The 21,922-nt window shown below is 40.0% G+C and overlaps 1 protein-coding gene across 1 annotated transcript in view; it reads left to right on the top strand.

Annotated features, from left to right (window-relative positions):
* The window catches only part of gli1 (GLI family zinc finger 1), a 58,376-nt gene that overhangs the window by 25,041 nt on the left and 11,413 nt on the right, over positions 1 to 21,922 (top strand). Inside the window, exon 2 of the mRNA XM_039798964.1 lies at positions 19,508 to 19,617. Within this exon, the coding sequence (XP_039654898.1) occupies positions 19,547 to 19,617 (71 nt within the window). The 5' untranslated portion in view covers positions 19,508 to 19,546. The remainder of the gene's footprint in view (positions 1 to 19,507; positions 19,618 to 21,922) is intronic.

Here is a 21,922-nt window from a genome sequence, read left to right as displayed (position 1 = left end):
TTAAACACATTTGGCCTGTGCTAAACCTGGAGTGACAAATACTCCCTTCCTCTCGTCATCAAAGGGCTATATCTGTGTCCTTGTTTTCTCAGAGCTTTTGAGGGGCAGATCAGTGGAGGAGTAAGGGGAGAAGGTGCTGCAGTGCTGGATATAAGTTGGAAAGAGGGAATAAGTGGCCAGAATGAGAGGAAAAAAATAAGGAGGGACTGAGATCGGAGGTGGAGAGTGGAGTGATTAAAATTCATCCCACGGTGCAAACAAAAGGAGGAATGAAAAAGCGGGAGAATGCAGCAGAGAAGGGTGAGTGAGTGTTGGGGGTGGGGGTAAGAAAGATTTGGGATGAAAAGAAGATTGTAAGCCTCAGCAGATCCCTGAACAGCCCCCCTCCTCTAAATGACTGCCTTCGATTCACAGCACAATTATCCTCTGAGACAACAGAAAACAAGGGAAGAAGAGGGGGGGAGTAGGAGATAGATAGATGAAGGGCAAGAGGGAGAGAAGGAGAGAGAACATTAATTATTCGGCAGGCTTTTCCTCCCAAGATTTGCAGAGGCAGGCTGAACAGGGGGTCAACAATTGACTCAATTACAAGACAAACTCTCCAAGGGCCCTACACCGACACTCACTGCGGACCCTGCAGCTCTCGGGCAGGCTGGTTTTTTCTCCCCTTCTTTTCTTTGCCGGTAAATGTTTGCCCCTCTTCAGGTGCCCCTGGCAGACGCAGGAACTCCAGCCCTCAGCTAGACTTTAACCTTTTCAGCCACTGAATGATTCCTCTCTCGGTTCTCCGTGAGGAGCTGGAGGGAGAAAGGGGGCGATGGAGTAAAGAGGCAGCAAGAAGGGCTAGAAGCTTTCTCTTTGTCAGGCTTTATAGCTGGTAATGAATAAGAAACGTCTGGTGACCTAAGAGGACTTTTTTTTTTTCTCCATCACACAGGTGGAATTTTCTCTTTCAATCGGCCTCGAGTAACGGATAAAACTCTTACAGACGGCGAAGGAATTAAAACAAATTCAACTAAAATTCAAAAGGGATTTCACATGTTCCATATTATTACATCAGCCTTAGTCACTGTGTAATGTTACTTAAGGTGTTTTACAGTATATCAGGGCATACAGTAGGTTTGTATTATTTTTACACTGGCAGTTTCTGCTCTTGCAGTCAAACCTTGTAATTTTTTTTAGTGTTGTATAGAATATAATCAAATAGTTGACACATTTCAGAAATTATTTAATAATGCTTAAAAAACTTAAAATGTTATTATTCTATTGAATGAAATAGGTTTATTAATAAGCAGTACTTTTCTTTAGGCAATATCCAGATACAGGCACTGGAATTATTAACATCATGAATAAAAATCATCAAATTTAGAGACGATAATATATAAAATAGAAAAATATAAGTGATTTAGTGTTGCTCTCTCTTAAAATCAACACTCACAAGAAGCAGCAGAAGTTGAGATATACTGACTTTTAGTAATTGGGTCAAACTCCAAAAACACTGGATCCTATATTTCCCATAATGCAACTCAATAGCATCTTTCATTAGACCCTTTCTACCTCCTGGATGTCCACTTTCAAAATCCACACCGTCAGTTTGTAACACAGGGTTGTTAAAAATGTGAAGTCTCAAGCTAACCCTGATGACATCATCAACATTATAATAATATTCATGTTATCAATATGTGAGGGCTAAATGACATCATATAATTTTTCTTACCTCTTAAAACATTGTACAGATACAACACCTGCGCTTTCTATTTGCAGTGACACTGTGAACAAATGAGAACTTGTGGGAGCGTTTACTATTGTTCCTGGTGACCCTGCATTGATAAGGTCGGACAATACAGTGAGGAATGGGATTTCAACAATAGGTCTCCAGTCTCTCTCTTCTCAGTCAAAAGGACTGCTCAAGCATAGTGCCGCTCAACACTTTTCGCTCTTTTTCTCCCTCTTTTTTTCTGTTTCTCTTCTTCCATCAACTCGCTTTTTCTTCACTTGTTTCTCTTTGTCACAACCATTTTCTCTACCTCTCTGTCTTTCTATCCATTCTGATTCACCCCATCCCTCTTTTGTAAAGAGAAAGGAGAGCATGAATACCACACACAGACTGTGAGTCGCCCGCTGCACAGCAACATTACTGCCGCCAGATTTTTTTCATCTCAAGTGAATCACTCTATACCACCTTTTTTTTCTCTCCACAGGAAACAGTGGCAAAAGTGTACTCTCCCTGCCCTCCTTTTATTTTTAATTTCCCCTACGTCAAATCCAAAAGCTATTTTTATGCAGTTTGTGTAATGAGTTTATGTAATTAGTTTTAATATATTAAGATTTTTATCCCAGGATATTATGTAGACATGGGTCCTTAGGCAGGCTCCATGTGAATATCAACATTTCTCAAGATACATTTTATTTTTGTCTATTCTTTAAGAACTTTATTATTATAATGATACTCAAAAGGTCAAGATGTATTCTAAATTTGACTCAAAAGGATCAAAAAGTTACATAAAGCAACCTAATCAGGTCCTAAGCAGACATTGTCTTGAATACTATTTAAGATAAGATAAAACTTTATCATGAAAGAAATTGCTGTGCAGCAGTTGCAATACAAAGTGGAAAGCATACAAATAAAGAAAAAGGTGCAAATAAGGTCCAAAATATATACAATGCCAAAATCAGGTTAAAAAGACAAGACATTTATTGAACACTAGTGCATTATACAGTTTAAAATCCAGAAAGTTTGGTTTGAAAAGTGTGAACTAGAGTAGATTGACAGTGAATGTTTGATTGCGATGTAGATGTATAACTGCACAAACCATTAACTCACATCAACTTACATTCTGTGAATTAAATAATATATTTTTGGGGGCTTTTCCTTTTTTTCCTGATATTCCTGTGCAGTGGAGAGAATGGCAGTAAATGTGGGGAAAGAGGGAGGGAGTGATACACAACCAAAGTTCCCAGCCTTTAGCTTTAACAGTAGCTAGTTAACTTTAGTTTGCTCTTGTTGTGTAACAGATGTTACGGAGTCAGTTGACCGACTTTAGGAGTCTACTTTTGCTATTATTAACGCTATGTTTCAGAACGTCACAGATACATGTTAAAATTATTTATTTACAAAAGCAACTTACACAAATACATGTTTGTTCCTGCTTTTGGTCCCCACTTGCTCTAAGTTATTCATAGTATATGGGAAAGATTGCCATTGCAAGTGCTCACATCATCAGACAATTCACAATGGTTGTATGATTGCAGAGTTGGTCATGTGATCGTTCAAAACACCCTCACCTGTGTATTATTCAGCACCAACTCAGATATACCAGAGCTTTCAGAAAAATCTGATTTTTCCACTCGATTATGACCATGGTTGTTTAGGATAACTGCATTTACAAGTCTCATGTTTTTATGGTTACTCCTACATGACATTAACGCATTTAACCACTTGTCGCCAGAGAGGTTGCTGTTCAGCAAACGTTACGTAGATTCACTTTATTAACACTTGCATTAGTGGTTTTAATCTTTATTGCCAACTGTATGTTGTAGTAATTTTCTTTTCAAATGTGAAAGGGCACATTATCCCATACAGAACAGAGCAAGTAATGAAAGCTCCAAGCTCCTACAAAATGAAATTTCCTTGCCCAAAAGGACTGTTTAAAAAGAGTGTGAGTGCGTCGTGTGTGTGTGTGTGTGTGTGTGTGTGTGTGTGTGTGTGTGTGTGTGTGTGTGTGTGTGTGTGTGTGTGTGTGTGTGTGACCAGGGCTGTAATTAGTTTGCATTAAGATAACTAAAGGCAACAAATCAGCTGGCTGTGAACTGGATGTGGGTGATGAGCTTAAAACACACACATACACACAAACTTTCACACAGGGCCTTTCCCAGTTTGTTTATCCCAATTCCTCTCCTCCGCGTCTTTGTTCCGCCCACAGGAGATTCGAGCCGAGGAAGACACTCGAGGAGTCGAGGCAAAAGGCATTTAACAAACGTCAGACATCCATGCTCGGAGCTGTCATTTTAAAGCAACGTCAATTAAATATGACTTGCGGCACAGCTGCATCAGCTTTTCCATGATAGGCATACGCTGTATTTTATGCTCTCTTGTCAGATGAGCAGAACAGTGTTCGTGACAACTTCTATATTTACTTTTAATTCAATTCACAACATGGCATAATGTGATAAGAATGTACGGATGTTTTACATTTTTATTTGTTGTATTTAAAACACACACAATATAATGCACAGTATATAGCCTTTATAGGCTATTTTAGTGTAAAACACTACAAATGTTTGTATGAAAAGAACTAATGTAAGCAGTATATTATATAGACACAAACGCACTCTTAAGTTAGGAACACATTTTACAAGAATTTCTAATTGTAGTTGAGGGACACCACAATTGTTTCCCTTATTGTATTTCATTCAAGTGTGGACATTACACAGTGACAAGATTTCATTCTCTCTTTGGATTCTTTTGAGTAGCCACTTTGCAGAAGTCGTCCACCTATTGTTTTGTGCTCACTACTAGACATTCACCAAAAACAAAAGGACAGAGAACATAATCTGGCTGTGGAAAAGGGCTTGATGTGTGAACTGGAGGTGAGCATTCATGCAACTTGACAGTCTTTGCAGGACTTTTGTTGTTTCATGTTTGTTTGTCGCATCAGTAAGCATCGTAAAAAGTATCACCGTCAGTAGATGTTATGATTAATTTATTAGGTATCTGTGGTGTGTAAGCAGAGCAGCTACAGGTAAATCAGTATTATCCAAGGTATTAATCGAAAGCTGGCAAGAGGTTTTATTCCACAACACCCACAATTCATTAGTTCGTCAGGAACAATGGAAGAAATCAAGACTATGCATTCCATAAACACATTTGTGATATGTATGGGTAGCAATGCCACAATAATACAGGAGAACCAAACCCCACTTTAAACGACAACAAAACACAACAAAAGAAGGTTTCAAAGCATTAAAAACTCTGCAAATGTTGCATGTAACAAATTCAATGTGTTTTCTAGGCCTTAGGGATACACGCTGTGTGTCTAGTGAGAAATATTAATGTAAACAAAACAGTGAAAACACAACCGGGTACATATAACATAGTGTATGTGACGTGTAAGAGTTATCTACTAATACAAAGAAGGGTTGGAACTGTTGCCGGTTCCCACATCAAATCAAAGGGTTCATACTGTAGTATTTCCTTTTTTTGCAAGGCACCGTCAACTTGCGTGTCTCAGCCATGAACCAGTGATGTCAGATGCAGGTGGAGAAACAGATATAAGCAAAGGTTTGCACTGAATGAGTTTCCATACAAAGCAGACTCACAACAGGTTGCTTAATGCAGACCACAAAACTGCTAGCAAATCAGTGCAGTACAGAAAACACTACAATCTGAGATTACACACTGCCAAACTTGGACACCACGGGCAACAGTCACTGGTAACGGTTGGTATATTTCACTAAATGTTATTGGTTTACCAAGCATCACTGTTCACACAAAATTAATGTTGATTCATGTTACTGTTTTCCATTAACATTCGGTCAGAGACTGGCCAGATGAAGATGTGTAATTGTCTGTCAAATGCTGCAGTTTACATCAGAAAATTGTAGATGTTTTGCAATCACAGAAGTTTTCTGCTATTTGTGCATGTAAACACTGATCGTATCTCATCCATGAGGAAGAGGCTCCCTTTCACTGTGTCTCAGCCCTAAATTCCAGTCTGTATCTCCATGCAGTGCTCAGTGATGCACAGGGAGCACATGCACGAACACACATAAACACTGACTCTCTCTGCAGACTCAAGCATATAAAGGCAAACTGTACACAAGGCTCACTTACACATAAACTGCCTCACATACACTGAAAAAAAGATGTACATGCAGATATATACACACGTGTATACAAACAGAGACACACATATGTAAATAAGAGGGGCACGATTTACGTACACACACACACACACACACACACACACACACACACACACACACACACACACACTTCAACCTACAATCAAAAGAAGCCATCCACCATGGAGAAATAACATTGTTCTCTATGCAGCCGGCAGTGACAGTGCACAGGGGCCGTCTACAAAGTGCAACATAGAAAAGATACAAAAAAGTTATTCAAAAACAACATTATTATACAGTGTAGTGTCACCAAAATCACTTCACACATCAATTTTCTCCTTTTCATTATACTACAAACAGTTTGGAAAAAAGAGAAGAGTTATTGAATATTTCTTACTTTTCAGTGTTGCACTTTTGTGACAGTCCTGAAGACACACACACACACACACACACACACACACACACACACACACACACACACACACACACACACACACACACACACACACACACAGTAGGTTTTTCATTAGTGATTGCTCGCTTCTGTAATAATGTATGATTTGTGAGAGTATCAACTGAAATGTATACACACAACAAAAATATTTTTCATTCAAATATGTATTTGTGTATATGCAAACAGAAATGTACGTGTTTATTTGCATGGACAGACATTCTACTGCTAGGAGCTGTCCACTTGTAATCAGATTACTCAGGACAAAGTTACAGTTAAGATCAGGGCCCAAGAGACATACTGTACTGTTGCAGAATCTTCTTCCCCTCCCCCTCTTCCTTCTGTAGTATGCATCTTTTTATTTTTCGCTCTAATAATTAGCTCGTAAGATATCATGGCTACTGCTTGGCACAACCGTCAGCAGCTTGGCGTCAGTTGGTCCTGGGATCTCAAAGATGTAACCCTGTGTGTGTATGTGCATGTGTGCGTGTGTGTGTTGTCTGCGTTTGTTTAGTTTGTAGACTCCTCTCGACAGCCATGACTCGTCTCTTCTTGACAGCATATGATCCTGAGCCCGGCCAAGCCTTTCATTCGTAGGGAAAGTGTGTGTATGCTTTTGCCTGTGTGTGTGTGTGTGTGTGTGTGTGTGTGTATGTGAGTCACAAGCTAAGCCCCAAACACCAGCTCAGGGATCCCAGCCAATTAAAAGCTAACGCGGGCCCGGATGCCTTGCCTCTACCAACATCTGGGTATTAAACTAAACGGCTGCAATATATTAGTTATGAAGTCAGCAGCTCTGAGAAAGACCACACAGAAGAAGTGCACATTTTACTGTTATGTCTCTGTGTATATGATCCAAATAGCTGCTCTGTAATTTATTCACTGTTTAAATCGATGAGGTTTGTTTAAGTAAATGGCAAGCAGAATGAAAAAGAACATCATTTTCATCCCTACTGTTTTGTATCAACACATCGCAGCAGTCAGTTCGAATGTGATTTATAGTTTACTGCAGATTAGTGGACACACAAGAGTTGTGGATTGAGAAAAATTTGAGCTCAGGAGAACACAGACACACACAAAACGCATACAAGGTAGGTATAAAAATGAACAGCAACTGTAAAAAAAGAAAAATAAACACTTTAGGAAGGTGCGGAGAGTGAATCGGGAGCAAATACATGGAAAAAGAAGGAGGTAAGAGGGTGAAGAGGAAAGTTGAAAGCGTGAAAGTGATGATATAACATCATATGATTCATTGACCCTTGATCAAAGGGTGTATACACAAACACGCACAGACAGACTCACACAGACGTGCTCAACTGTGAACTATGTGTTCAGCTGCTGGGACAAATTTAAATACAGTTGGAATTGATTGCCTTGCCATATTTGTAGTCTTGATTATTTTAATAATTTATTAGATTTGTCTTGTTTAAATTAGGAAACCTACAAAAATCGCTGCTTGTGTTTTTCCAATTGCTTTGGCCCAATTGTCACAATTTTCAAGTTTCAAAACTTTTACAGTGAGATTAAAGATTAAACACTATGTATTGAGAAGTGTGACATATTTTCTTACATAAAGAAATTACAGCATTACCCCACAGTACTGAAAAGTATCATTTTATTATATGAATAAATTTGCATTCTATAAACAAGTTGGGATGATTGAGAACACAATAACTGATACTATGAGGAGGAGTTAGAATAGGAGGAGCAAGTTTATCTGTCATGTTCTCCATCAGGCAATTTATCTAAACGTCTACCAATTTGTTAGTCTTTCCATATAATCACATGTTTTACTGCTAGTCATTGCATTTACAGTATCTGTCTTTCTCAGGTTGACCTTGACTTTAAAGCCCCATTTTTAGCACCTGGTAGTAAAATCCGATCTGAGTGGACAGCTCCAAGTACAGGTGAAAACTCACTCAGGACGCATTGAGATCCGATCACTCAGACCACATTCGGAGGTGCATTCTTATAGCAGTGTGTACGGGTGTGTCCTCGGCCAATGTGTGTTTTGGATGTTATTATCATACTGTCTGTGTTTTTGTTTCTGTGCTGCCTGCTCTTATATCCTATCAGCTGTCTGGAGGTCTGTGCAGCACGGTTGCCTGGAAAAGACAGCTGCCAGTTTCATAAAATATCCCCGAATTATTCACCAATATGTAGGATATTACTGCAGACATTCCTGCTGTTACGTTGCAACTTCAATTTATTATATTAATTAGTCTCGCATTGGTAGACCTATCTGCACAGGCCGGGCCCTTGATCAAGCATTTGTGTTTTTTGAATCATTACTTTATTAGCCTAATTGGGTTGGGAGAAAGCTATGTCTCTCCAGCTTCTCCCGTAGTTCTAGGTATATGTCCTGCACTGACTTGAGTGTGAGGTAAACTGTGCTAAATCGTGTCTCCCCCATCTGTAGCACTGTCTTCAATAATTGCGCAACCAGGCCAGATTGTTTCAGATATCTCACGAGTCCTTTAGCAGCAGATATGGTCTCTCCTATATCCGGCGCGATGCGTTAGGTGATCGAGACAAGAAAGGCTCCTATATGGTTCCAGGGCTTTGAGTATGTTGCTGCCTTGATCTGTTACCCACACTATTCGGCTGTTTTTTTTTTTGTTTTGTTTTTTACGTTTCTTCATTCGGCTCCATTCCATTAGGAAACAACGCAGTTTACATGCTTCGTCCTTGTTGCATTATTCATTAAGATACTTCTAAAGATTTCTGTAGTTCAAACAACTCAGAATTGTAGTCGAGAACGTCAGTTATAACGGCCCACAAAAAAATTGTCGGGTTTAAATCTGGCTCGGGCTCATAATTACAGTTAATGTGTCAGGCCGGGCCGGGCTCGGACACAACGTGCATGGGCTCAGGTAGGGTCTGGCTTGATTTTTTGGGCCCGGTCTAAGCTTTAGTCTGCGGTTATTTTGTTACTTAAAAACTTTATAATAAAGCAGCAAAATCCCAAAATGTTTGGCCTTCATCAGCAGTAACTTAACGACTCACATACGCGAAAATAAAATGTAAAATACAGCAGATATCGAAACTTAACTTCAAACTACAGAGATTCAGTTAGAAACTACAAACTTACTGAGAACTGAACACAAACGTCTTTCTCTCCTGCACAGGTCCCGGCGCCATCAGTAGACATCCTTATGTCTGCACAAAGACTGTGGGCAACGCTTTTTCATTACCCATCACACGTTTCTAATGTAAGATTTATGTGATAGGAACAACTGACATTTATACACACACACTTACAAACAACCAGCCTATATGCAAACTGAAATGACGTACGTCTTTCTTTGCATATAGAGCGGGGAAGTGAGATCTGATCACAAGTGGTCACTTAGGACGCATTTCGAGACACCTTTCACTGCCAGGTAAAAACTCACGTACTTAGAGCTGTCCACTTGTGATCGAATCACTCATTGTTAAAACTGTAAAAATCACAGATGTTAAAACCAGGTGGTCAAAACAGGCATTAAATCTATACATTAGTACAGCATCCTCCCTTCCTGAAACAAAAAAGCCCAGTAATGGAAAAATTAGCAGTCTACAAATTCCACATAGCGTTGTCTTGATTAATCCTGCCCAGTTGATTTTGTGGTTGTGTTGTCTGTGTCTTGTTTCCCTTCTGTGAGAGGCTCTCAGAGCTGTGGTCACTGTGTGCGTCTGGTGGCCTGCAGGCCTCGTCGGCTGCTGTCGCTGTTTGGAGCAACTGTGCAGCGGTTTCTCAAATACAAATACACATAAACACATCCCCTCACATAGTGCACTGTCTGGCTAGGTCTCTCTCTGCCTCTCTCTGTTTTGCTCTTGTTTGGTATCCGCCCCCACACGCTCTCCCCCCTCCATCCTCTGGAGCCCCTCTGTCTCCCTTTCCTCTGTCTCTTTCTCCTCACCAGTTTTCCACCTCCACTCTCTCCTCCCTCACTTCCAGCTGTGTTATACAGCTAAGGAATATAAGTAGCAGCAGGCCAGCTATAAATATTGCCTGCCCACCCAAGACTGTTAGGATTATTATTTTTCTTATAATCACTGTGGTCTTTCTATAAACCGAACAGATTATTATCTGGTTTTTGTCCCCGTTTCAATGTGTAACAGCCAGCTCCAGTGAATTTCTGTAGAGGACATTTTCCTTTTGCTGGTGTCAGGGAGATGTTTGACTGGAGATGATTTTCAAGGCCTTGATTTGTAGTTTACCTGCCACAGTGACAGTAAAGCCTCAGCAGCGATGAGTAGAGTGGACAAAAACAGGAGGAAAAATTAGTATAGCTGCAGAAGGATAGGAGGAAAAGAGCAACAAGCAGCTGGGTGACATTCGGGAGTGCTGGTGAAGGTGAAGAGGAGTGCTTAGTGTGATTTACAATGACAAAGCTCTGTTCTTCTTTCCTTGAAAATGGGGGTTGGGCTCCTAGTTGTTTATAGATGGAGCATTTTCTACGCGCTGCCTCGGTCTACAGCTGGGAGCCAGCTGTGTGAATCAACCTCTCCTCATCTGCTTTATCCATCTATCCTTCTCTCCTTTTTTCCTCCCCCTGTTTCCTCCGCTTCTCCTCCTTAAAAGGAGTTCAAAGAAATATTTGTGGTTGGGGCATTACCTACCTGATACACAGACATAGTAGTCGTAGAAAAAGAAAAAAAGAGGGGAAGACATGAGTTTGATGTTACTTGGTAGACAGAGAGGGGAGGAAGGTGTGTGGGGGGAGGAGAATAGACTGGAGGTAAAGAGAGAGGAGGGGGGAGAGGAGGGGAGCAGGGTACAGGAAACCACAGGTATGCGCAGGATGGCGGGTGGGTGGCCTGGAGAGAGGACAGAGGAAAAGTGGGATTGTGGAGGAGTGAAGGAACAGCGAGTTATTGGTCGAGTAAAGAGGAAGGAAGCACTCTCACATGTCTTGATAGGGTTGTTGGTTGAAATCACTAAACAGATAAATGTTAAACATCTAACTGCCTTTGAGAAAGCAAAGCTGCTCAGCGGCCAGCAGTACAAACTGTGCTTGTGCAGGCAAATGAAAACACGGAGAGGTGAACCACTCCTAATCTTAAAACAAACACTATCAAGTCACTGACTGATCAGGCCAACAGTTGCAAAGATGGTAAAACAGTAATCATGAGTGTGCAGCAAAGGCAGTGTGTTGCTCGAACAAGGCAGCTTTAGTAAATTAGGGCATCTTAGTGTAGTGTATTTAGCGAGCACTTTACCTTTTTTTCCTCTTCTCTACACCCTTAGTGGCTGTACATGACGTACATAACCCTATTTTCCTCTGCTGTGGCTCCTGGCATAATTTTTCAGAATCCAAATCAGATTTATTGGCCAAGTATACTTACATACACAAGGAATTTGACTTCGGTAGGTGTTAACATCAGCGTTTTCATCATCAAAAGACTATGGCTTTCAGCTTGCCTTAACTTTAAAAAAAAAGTTCACTAAAAGCTCATCAGTTTATGTTTTCTACTTTGTTTGCTCTACTCCTTTTCACTGTGCTTGGTTTAGCCCGGCTCACGGTTCTACTGTTTGTAGTCATGTCGAGCTGCTGCTCTCAAGCCATGATGTCTGTCATCAGTCACTCCGGCTGTGTAGCAACAAGGGATCAACTTTTCATTCTGCCATTTCGACAAGGTGAGAACCCCAGCAGTGAGACATCAGCACCACAGCTTCCTCACAACACAGTTTACAGTACAGGGATACATGAGGTGTGAATCAGTGTGGTTGAAACCTGGGTTATGGTGTTGACTGTATTCAACCACAGTGGTAGTCTAGTAAACATTAGTTTAGGGCTTCAGGGATTCTTCTTTCTCAAAATAGCTGCCAAATGACAAGTTTCTAGTCTTCCCCTTATGAACCCAAGATCATTAGTAATATTGTTGTCATGTGAGGACAGTCACTCATTTCAGGTCTTATTTAGGGGGGTGTCCTTGACATCAAGATTTATCTAATGTATTCTAATTTAGTGATTTAATTTCATCTTTTTTATTTATTTCAGTCAAAATGCATGAATAACATGGCAGGCAGAACTTTTGCATTTATTTAAAACATTTATGTCCCTTCTATACAAGATTATATCTAATACTACACCTATAGTATGGGCCTTGGTGATGTGTTTTCATTTCATTTCATTTATTTTTATTTCGAACAAAACTAAAAAATACATATACGCATACAGTATGTACCCATATATACATATACACACATGCATACATACACATACGTATACACACAAATACACATACACACATATACATACATATACACACACGGGGGTGAAACAAATATCATTACATTGTTTAGAATATGTCTCTGATGTTGTTATATAAAACATAATATGGCAAAAATTATGTATGTTTGAAAAATAAAACAAAAAAGCCAAATTGAAGTTCTATGCAATGAGCTATGTTTCCTCTGTTATGCTTTATATTATACCAAACTATTCAAAAGTGTAAAACAAATCCTTGGATAACTAATTTTTTGGTTTGTAATTACAATTTGCTCAAGAAAATATTATTAAATATATTACTGCACACTGTCAGCACTAGATTTATGGAAAAATGCAGCATTTCAGTCTTGGGCCCTCTTCATTGAAAATGCAACGAAACTGCAACGGTTCAGTCATGAGCCATTGCCAATGGCTCATGACTGAACCGTTGCATTTTCAACGCTTCAACTCAGTGCTGAGTGTACAGGAATTTAATACTTATTTTTTCCATTTTCCTACACACCTGTCTGGGTTTGCAATAGACAACACTAAGGTATTGTTTTACTTTTAATCTAATATATTTACACACAGTAACACATGAGACTCAGACAGCACGATAAAGTCGGACTTTTCAGAAAGTAGACACCCAAAAAAGAAATTAGATCATTAAATGCAAATGTCAATGAATTAGGAGGTAAAGCATTTAAAACAATACTATATATATATTACTGATATTTGCTTGGAATTGCTAATTTGGGCAGCACAATTTTGTATAACATCACAATAGCACTGAAAGTCAATAAAACATCTACTCACAGTGATGCTTACTTTTGTTTGGTATCCATCGAAATTGTCTGTTTTGGCTTATAAGCAATTAAAGCTGTTTAAATAAAACTCAAAGTAGCTGTTTAAGTAGATCAGACATTAAGCTTCCCTGCAGCAGGTCATTGAATAGGGCTTATTGTACATTACAGTGATGTCTCCAGCCCTGTGGCCTTTCGGTGGTCACACCATTAGCCCCCATCACATTACAGCAGCTGTGAGGAATTCAGAGAGTCTGAGTAAAAGGGGTAAAAAACACAAGGGAGGGTGGGTAAGGAAGAAAAGCAGGGAAGGAGGAGAGTCTGTGTTGGGTGGGGGTTACAAAAACAAAGCCAGAATTTAAAAACAAAGTTTACCACCGAAGGAAAACAACAGGGCTAGAAAAAGTTGGTGGGTGAGGAGAGAGAGAAATAAAAGAGGAAAAAATGGAAAAGAAAACGAGGTAGAATCTGGACTGTGGTTGGCTGTGGGCCCGCCCGCTTGCTATCCCCCTTTCCCGGCCCGGCTCCTGCTCCCCTAACACAACAGAATCCCCCACAAGCCCAGCCACATCAGGAACGGCTGGCTACATTATAGCTGCCATTATCGTCTCTCAAGTCATAACAGCCAGAGAACACCCACCTCGACTGCAGCTCCGCCAGGAGGGGGAGGGGCGAGGGAGAGGTCGCAAGAGCAGGAATGAGCCGAGAGAGAGGGAATGAGGGAGAGGGTGGAGACAGCGGGGGAGAAGAGGGAGAGAGAGAGGGAGAGAGAGAGCAGGAGATAGCCAGAGATAGAGATACAGAGCAAGGGAAAAGGCAGAATGAGAGGGAGTAGGGAATGAAGGAGAGGGTGGGATAGTTCCAGATGGGTGTTTACACTGCACAACATGCTCCAAAGATGTGTGTTGAGTTTGATTAAGGCTGTTTTTTGTTGTCTAAAGTAAAAGATTATCCAGCAAACACACACTGTATACTCACATTCCCGTCTGAGAGTAGAGGAGAAATGAGGTTAAGAGGAGAGGGGCTGTCATTAAATGTCACTTTCTACATTGGCTGGGGAGGGAGGAGGGGGTGATGCGTGAGTCCCAGTTTAGTGTTACACCCAAGAGTAAAGGAGTGTAGAAGCAGAGTGGAGCAAGTCCGGATCAGGCCTTTTGTCTGACACAAGCAGTGACCTGTGGAAATGTCTGTCCTCTCTGGAGACTTCCTCAGAGGGAGGAGGACGGACGCTTAATGGGAAAGTCACAAATGGCCAAACCTGTGCAAGAATAAACAATGTTTCTCTTTGTATACCACGAATAGAAACTATCACCTGAGAACTGAAGTTTGTGGGACAAATGCCGTACCTAAAGCCATTAGATAAAAAGTCACCTATGCAGTCGAAGCCCTGCAACAAGTGGGCTACAACATATGTGAAGCTTATGGTGTTGATTTGCTGATTAATAGTTAAGATAATATTACACTTTAACGTCATCAGAAAGCATGAACACACTCGCTGAGCCATGTTCCTTTTAAATACAACATGGCTTGGTTTCATTAAGTGAGACTGTTTAACTTTTAAAAGTTTTTTAAAATTAAATAGCATGTCATTCCTCTTAATAAAAATCCCTTCTTGCTTAATTCAATACCCAGGTGTTGCTGCTACAGCTTTCCTTGGTTTGGTAGGACCAGTTTGGTGGCTAATGTTAGCAAACTTTGATTAGAGTTGTTAGAATGAGTCTTTTCTACTTGAGCTACTGTGTTATGCATTAATGTGTAATGCGTTAGCATTGGCATTGTCCTGTAGCAATGCAAAACATAGTGTAAATTGTGTACCTAGTTTGCTAACATAAGCTACTGGTCATAACAGACCAAGTAAGGCTGTAGGGTTTATTAGTAAGGGTTTATGCTTGAATCCAACTTTGGATTTCTAAGAGGAAGAATATGTCAGATCTGCAGATGTAGTTAGCATCAGCTTTTGCTGAATGGTGAGTCTTCACAGTGCAGCGGTTGGGTTTCTGACAGTAAATGAGTAATAGACAAATTAGGGATACAAATAGTTTTATTTATTGGTGGTAAGCTGTGTTGGTTTGGTGAGTAAGTAGGTTAGGCGGAATAGAAATGTATTAGGCTAGACCACAGTCAGGGCTTCTCGGCTCGTTTAAAAATATCCAGTAGGCTAATATCATCTATCCAGGATACCATCCAACTTCAAGCATCCATGAGTTTGTCTCTGTAGAAATATTACAGTGCCTGGGAGCCATGTTTTAAAAAGACACAATTTTGATTGGTTATAGTTTAGAGGTCACTTTGGTGTCTTCATAAACCATAGATTTGATCTTCCAAGAGTTTTTGCATTTTTTTCTTCTTTTTCAAAACAGGATGATTTTCTATATATTGTGTGCAAACTACTAATGCTACATTCATGGCCAGTTTTTTCACACCGGTTTCATCATATTCCTGTGTACGGTTGATGATGTTGAGGACAAAGCAATTTAGAGGTGTCTGGCTTTTAGGTGTGGCTTACTTGTATGGGGTGGTGATACAGGTTACAGGTTTGGGAAGCTGGAGTGTTTGAATAGAGAGGTTTTGGGTTTAGAAAGTGGCTGGACATCCTGTCCTCATCCTCAGCCCTTTGGTTCCTGCCCAGCTCGCTGTGCTACAGCAGAGCAGACTTGTTTAGTTAGCAGTTTGATTTATGGCCTTGGGGTTTTAACATGCTTCTGCCCCATCCCTCTAAAACCCAGCACCACAAAATTACACTGGGGAACAAACTCTGGGAGTTTCTCATAAGATATTGACCTAAAATAGCACAATGCCATGGCACCTGTGTCAGCAGCCCCATGCATGTATGAAATATGTGCTTACATGCTGTACAAAAATACATATATCAAACATGTTTGTAGGTGCATTAACACATGCGTTTTGCACATTTATACCAGGATTTATTGTTGTTTGACATTTTGTAAATATGTTCAGTATCAAATAGGGCTGTACCGAATAGTTCAAAGCTTCATTTAGAACATTGACATTCAATTTGTACATCAACGTTCGAAATCTTGAATCATTAACTGCACAAATGTATATATAAATTATATATCTAAAAATTCTAAAATATCTAAATGTAATTTCTAGAAGACAGGAATGCTCAGACTTGTTAAACATTAATTCTGTTGACTTATTCTACGTCTGCGTTTGCTTTACGGTAATTCACTGGATAAGAGCATACTCTGTAGCCTAACATGCAAATTATTTGCGCAACACACAGATGAGTTTGTGTACACAGAGCTACAACAGTAACACTCACTCACACACGCTGCCTTGCTCCCTGGAGAAACACTCACAAACATAAAAATTCCAGCTTGCTTATGCGCAGGTGGTCTCATACATTATTCACTTTTACTCTGAGATCCATCACCATTTATCATGTCAAACACACTCTCTCTTACACACACGCTGCACTGCAAATACACTTGTCCCCAAAACTCCATTCTCATACACACCTGCCACTGTGGTTAAGACAGTACAAACTGCTTTGCTATATTCACAGTTATACTCACTCTTTCACACACATTCTCTGCAGACTTGGTGGCCACTAAATTATTATGCTACCCCCTGGCAAGACTGACAGGTGTGTCAGTGTGTGTGTGTGTGTGTGTGTGTGTGTGTGTGTGTGTGTGTGTGTGTGTGTGTGTGTGTGTGTGTGTGTGTGTGTGTGTGTGTGTGTGTGTGTGTGTGTGTGTGTGTGTGTCAAGCTGCCTGGCTACCCCCTTCTTGGTATTTATGAGTTCTGGACAGCTGAGGTGCTCGGCGAGATCTCTATTTAGCGCTTCCGGCTAATTATCATACACACACCCGAAGCAGCCACCCACATCATTTAGCCACTCGCTAACTTTGCGTATCAAATCCCCCTGGTGGCTTGTGGGCTTAAATAGGTCCCTACTGCCCTTTTAACACTTGTGCTACTACATAACAGGCCTGGCAACCTGTTACACTCAAACCACAGAGCTTTCATCTGCACTGGTCAGGAGCTTTCCCAGTTTGGGGGTGAGCACTTGTCATATGAACAGCAGCAATGGGATATTTTGATTCCACATGCATGGCAAGGATTTTATAGAGTTAAAGAATATGGTGAATAGATATGGAAGATAGTCAGATTTGTTAACTTTTTTTAAAATCAATGTATATATTTATTGTTACATTTTCTTTAAGAGACACAGCATGTTTCTGATTAAAAAGGGTTAAAAAAGAATATTGACACAAACATGATGCAATAAGCCTATACATATAGTTAAGTTTATTTGACAAATTATCAAGATTTATATAACACATTTTTTTTGGCTTTTTTCCATTTGTGGTAGCTCTGACATCAGTGTGTACAGTCGTTTTTAGGTCCTAATTACCTGTGTAACCATGTAAGAGCCCACAGTCCTGACTATTAGTACCTGCACTGATGTGGTTGAATGTAATGAGCAGGTGCTTGTTACCAAGAATTACCTTACACATGCACTCGTGCTGAGAGATACCATCTTAATATGAGTTTCATACAAAAAACGCTTTGTTCTACTTTCATTTTTCTGTTTGTGTTGCTAACATCGAATTAAGAAAAAAAAAAAAAGCGTTGAGGCAAAACCCAGATTTTCTTCTTCTCTATGTCTTTTCCACTGTGATCGCTACTTTTCAGGATGGGAAGGTGCGGCAGGTTTTTAGTGTCTATCAGCAGTGTTTGAGGTGCATTGCTTTGTTTAGAGAAGAGAGATTACAGCCAAGCCCACTGTTTTGTCACAGGGTTTTGTCTAATCTGTCGGGAGTGTTTCAGGGCACATTAGTGCCATCACATGAACTGCTTTTAAAATCTCTAACATACAATTACCAGAGCTGAGAGTTATATATTCCTTTCACCAATTCAAGTTGCTATTTAGGTGACATTAATGTTAATTTTATGTAATCATATGTACTTGAGGATGTCATGATTTTGTTAACCAATTAGAGCTTTATATGCTTATATTTCTATAAATGTGTGACTGCAGGAGGGCAACTCAAGCATTGTGCTCTCTCAAAGTACCCTATTGAAGGGTTGGACAACTTCTTAATACTCAGACAGAAATTAACACTTAAACCACTGCACAACTGACCTTTAAATCCCATTAATCAACAAACCTGTAATGGGGTTCGCCTTCAGTTTACCTCAATGTTATGCATAGACTGTGTTCAACATGTTGTTGTTGAAATGTCTTTTGTTGAATTGTCTGTCGTGGTCGTCGCCGTTCATCTCTTTTCCATATTATTTCCATTGTATGAAACTTTATATTTTTGGAAAGTGCTATTTTATTTGTATCTGTATTTGTATCTATTTTATATTCCAAACATACAACTAATCCAATAGTTTGATGGATTAAAGCGGGTATGGACAATCTACAAAATATTAATCTAAAATTCTAAATCCAAATCTTTTTTTGCATGTCTTATTCATTCTGTTTAAACCCAGTATTTCTGCACAGTTACAGATAAAGATTAGGCTACACTAATATTAGCCTGTTGTTATTATACTATTTGTAGAATTAGATTCCAGCGGGAGCTGTGTAGGATTGTTTCTGACTTGCGTGATCCAAATATTTCCCAAAAAAAAATGCGTTGTTTCTGTCGTGAAATAATGTTGCTAAAAGCCTTAGGGCACAATTATTATTTAATCATTAATGTATGCCCTTATTGGATTAGCCTACATGTATTTATGTTGACAAAACTGACAAGGTATATTAATTAAAGAGTTAATTTAATAGGGTGATCACGTCATCAAATATGACGACAGACATTCAAAGCTTTATTCAAAAACCTCAATAGAAGCTTCAAATGTAAAGAATTACGTTCAGTACAGCCCTACTTCTAACCTACAGTATTTGACTTACTGCAAGTTCAACACTGCAGGATGTACAGTATTTTTACTATGTGTTACATAAGAAACATTATTTCTATTGCGGTTTTACCATTTCTACTTTTACTTAAGTAATGGATTTTGTTCCAGCTTTGTTTAAATTAAGTATGACTCAAGCTTTTCAGAGAGAGCTTGTTTTGCCTTTGAACTGTTTGGCTTGATTTGGTCTGTTATTACCTCCCTACATATTATTTTTTCTTTCCCCAACCGCAATTGCTTTCTAGTATAGTTTAGTTTGGTGGGGTTTGTTTGGGTTTCCTCACTTCACCCTAACCGTATCCTTGTCTTTGTGTGACAGGTCCAGGGTGTACGGGGAGCAGTAGGTCTCGGAGCTCCAATGCCAGTGGACATGCAGCCACACCAGGGGCTGTATCACTACGAGACCTCACCCAGCCAGCCCTCCAGGGGGTAAGACAGTAGTGTGGCTGCATTTTAACCTACATTTGTCATGGTGAATTCCACGGTTTCACATAAGAGAAATATATGGAATAGTTCAACATTTTAGGAAATACGCTTATTTGCTTTCTTTTCAAGAATAAGATCAAACTTATTTCATCGATGAGAAGATCGATACCACTTTAATGTCTAAAAGTTAAGTACAGAGCTAAAGTGATTTCAGGGGGAGTTACGTGTTGACCTCAACCAATGCTGGATGTTTGCGGCAGACACCCATATGGATGCAAGAGTTAAAAGAATCTAAGCTATTATTCCTTTTCTTTTTTTAACAACTTTTTTTTTTAAAGGATCCTTTAGATTTGTGAACAAGAATTGTGACCAAGATACAAATGTACTAAGCATAACATTTCACAGTTGTAAAACAAACTTCAGTGCTGTATAGAGGACAAACTGTGTAATGGTGACTATTTCTAAGTTACCATTAAATTAAATTTTTTGCTTAGCAGCCAACATATACAACAATAACGGTATATCTGTGAAAGCTAATGTCAGTCAGCATGTGGGCCCAGCAGATTAATGCAGGCCTACATGTTTAATGACAAACAGTTCATCCATCCTCCCAGCACATCTATTGCATGGGTTGACAGATATGGTTGGCACAATGGTATAAAACCTGGCAACCTCGCTGTGAGGACAAGACTGACAAGACTGAGATGACAAGTTGGGCAGTCACTGCTCCTGGCCCAGCATTAACGCTTCCCCTAAAATCACAAATGTAGTTGTTTTCTGTTTTTGTTACAGGTTTGACTTTGTGTCAATAAGTTTGAAGGTTATGGTAGATATATTTTCTAACTTTGGACAGAGGTCGGCTAGCCGTTTCCCCCTGCTTCCAGTCTATATGCTGAGATTGATCAATCTTTTCAGAAATCGCAGAAGTCCCTCTCTTAAAGCAGGGATCATACTCATCTTAGAGGCTCGGAGACTGTTCCTATTTTAATCACACAGATATTCTGAGGATGCAGAAGTCTAGGTCTTGCTGCAATTGTTGTGGACACAGTGCTAGCTCAGCCCCTCACTCCTCCCCTCTCCTCCCTCCCTCCCTCATGCCACCCAGGTTGCGGGTGGACTCGGCCTCTCTCTGACAGCTGCTAATTACAGGCTGACCAGGCCCCGCTGCGCTCTGCATGACTGCCTCGCGCCCCGCTCAGGTTACCCAGAGTGAGGGAGAAACAGAGAGAGATGGAGAGAAAGGTGGCTGGTCGGGACAGAGAAAGACAGAGGAGCAGGAGGAGGAGGATGAGGATGAGGAGAGAGAGAGAGAGAGAGAGAGAGAGAGAGAGAGAGAGAGAGAGAGAGAGAGAGAGAGAGAGAGAACAGAAGGGATGAATGGGAGAAAGGAGGAAGAATGGGAGGGAGAGGTAGAATCGGGGGGAACCAGCACAGTGGATTAGAGAGGACAGATTAAGCTCCTGTGTGGAATACACGTTGTGGTGAAAGAATTAAAAAAACTGAAAGGACGACTTAGGAGAAGGTGGATAGATGAAGTCTGCCCCTTTAGGAGAGGAGCGAGAGAGAAAGAGAAAAAGAAGAAGAGAGACAGATTTTGAACTAACCAGTGAGACTGAAGTAAGGTCAGAGAAAACATTGAAATTCATAAGAAGGTTGGAAAGTTCCAATGGAGCTTCCCTTCTCTAGTTCGGTAGGGGAAAACCCAGATGAGTAAGTTTCCACAGTGTAGACCAACATAAGGGCTATACCCCATCTAGTGGCGAGAACGAGACATCACAAGACATTAGAGCAGAGATGAGCATCTGGATCGTTTTTCTCCGAGTTCAGCTCCTCAAACAGTGCTTCCTTCCAGGATGTCAACTAACTCTAAAAGGTTGCTATAAAAAGGTCGAATTTATGGAAGCTTTACAATTAGCATAATCTTCTCTCATTTATCTGGGCCCAAAAGTGACACAGGAAACAGAAATGTAATATTCTTTCAATATGTATTGCCCATTTGGCTTTTTATGTATTAAGTTTTGGTAAAACGTAAATTTCTTTTTTTTTATTTCAAATTTATCTTTCTCATTAATGTCTTACATTTATTCACTTTAGGGTCCCTAATCTACTCACCTACCACTACTGAATATATTCCTCTGTAATGCTTTCTACCTCTCAGTGACTTGCAACACTTTTGAACCTTAAAATGTCTATTTTGTCACAAAAGTACAATGTTTCAAGCCCTTCATCATGTATAGAGGAGAATTAATTTTAAAGAGAACATTGTTGCACTACTTTCTACCAATTCTACAGCTCCCATCATGTCTTT

The sequence above is a fragment of the Perca fluviatilis genome, chromosome 4 (assembly GCF_010015445.1).
Source record: "Perca fluviatilis chromosome 4, GENO_Pfluv_1.0, whole genome shotgun sequence".
Taxonomy (NCBI): Eukaryota; Metazoa; Chordata; class Actinopteri; order Perciformes; family Percidae; genus Perca; species Perca fluviatilis.
This window is presented reverse-complemented; position numbering and strand designations above follow the sequence as displayed.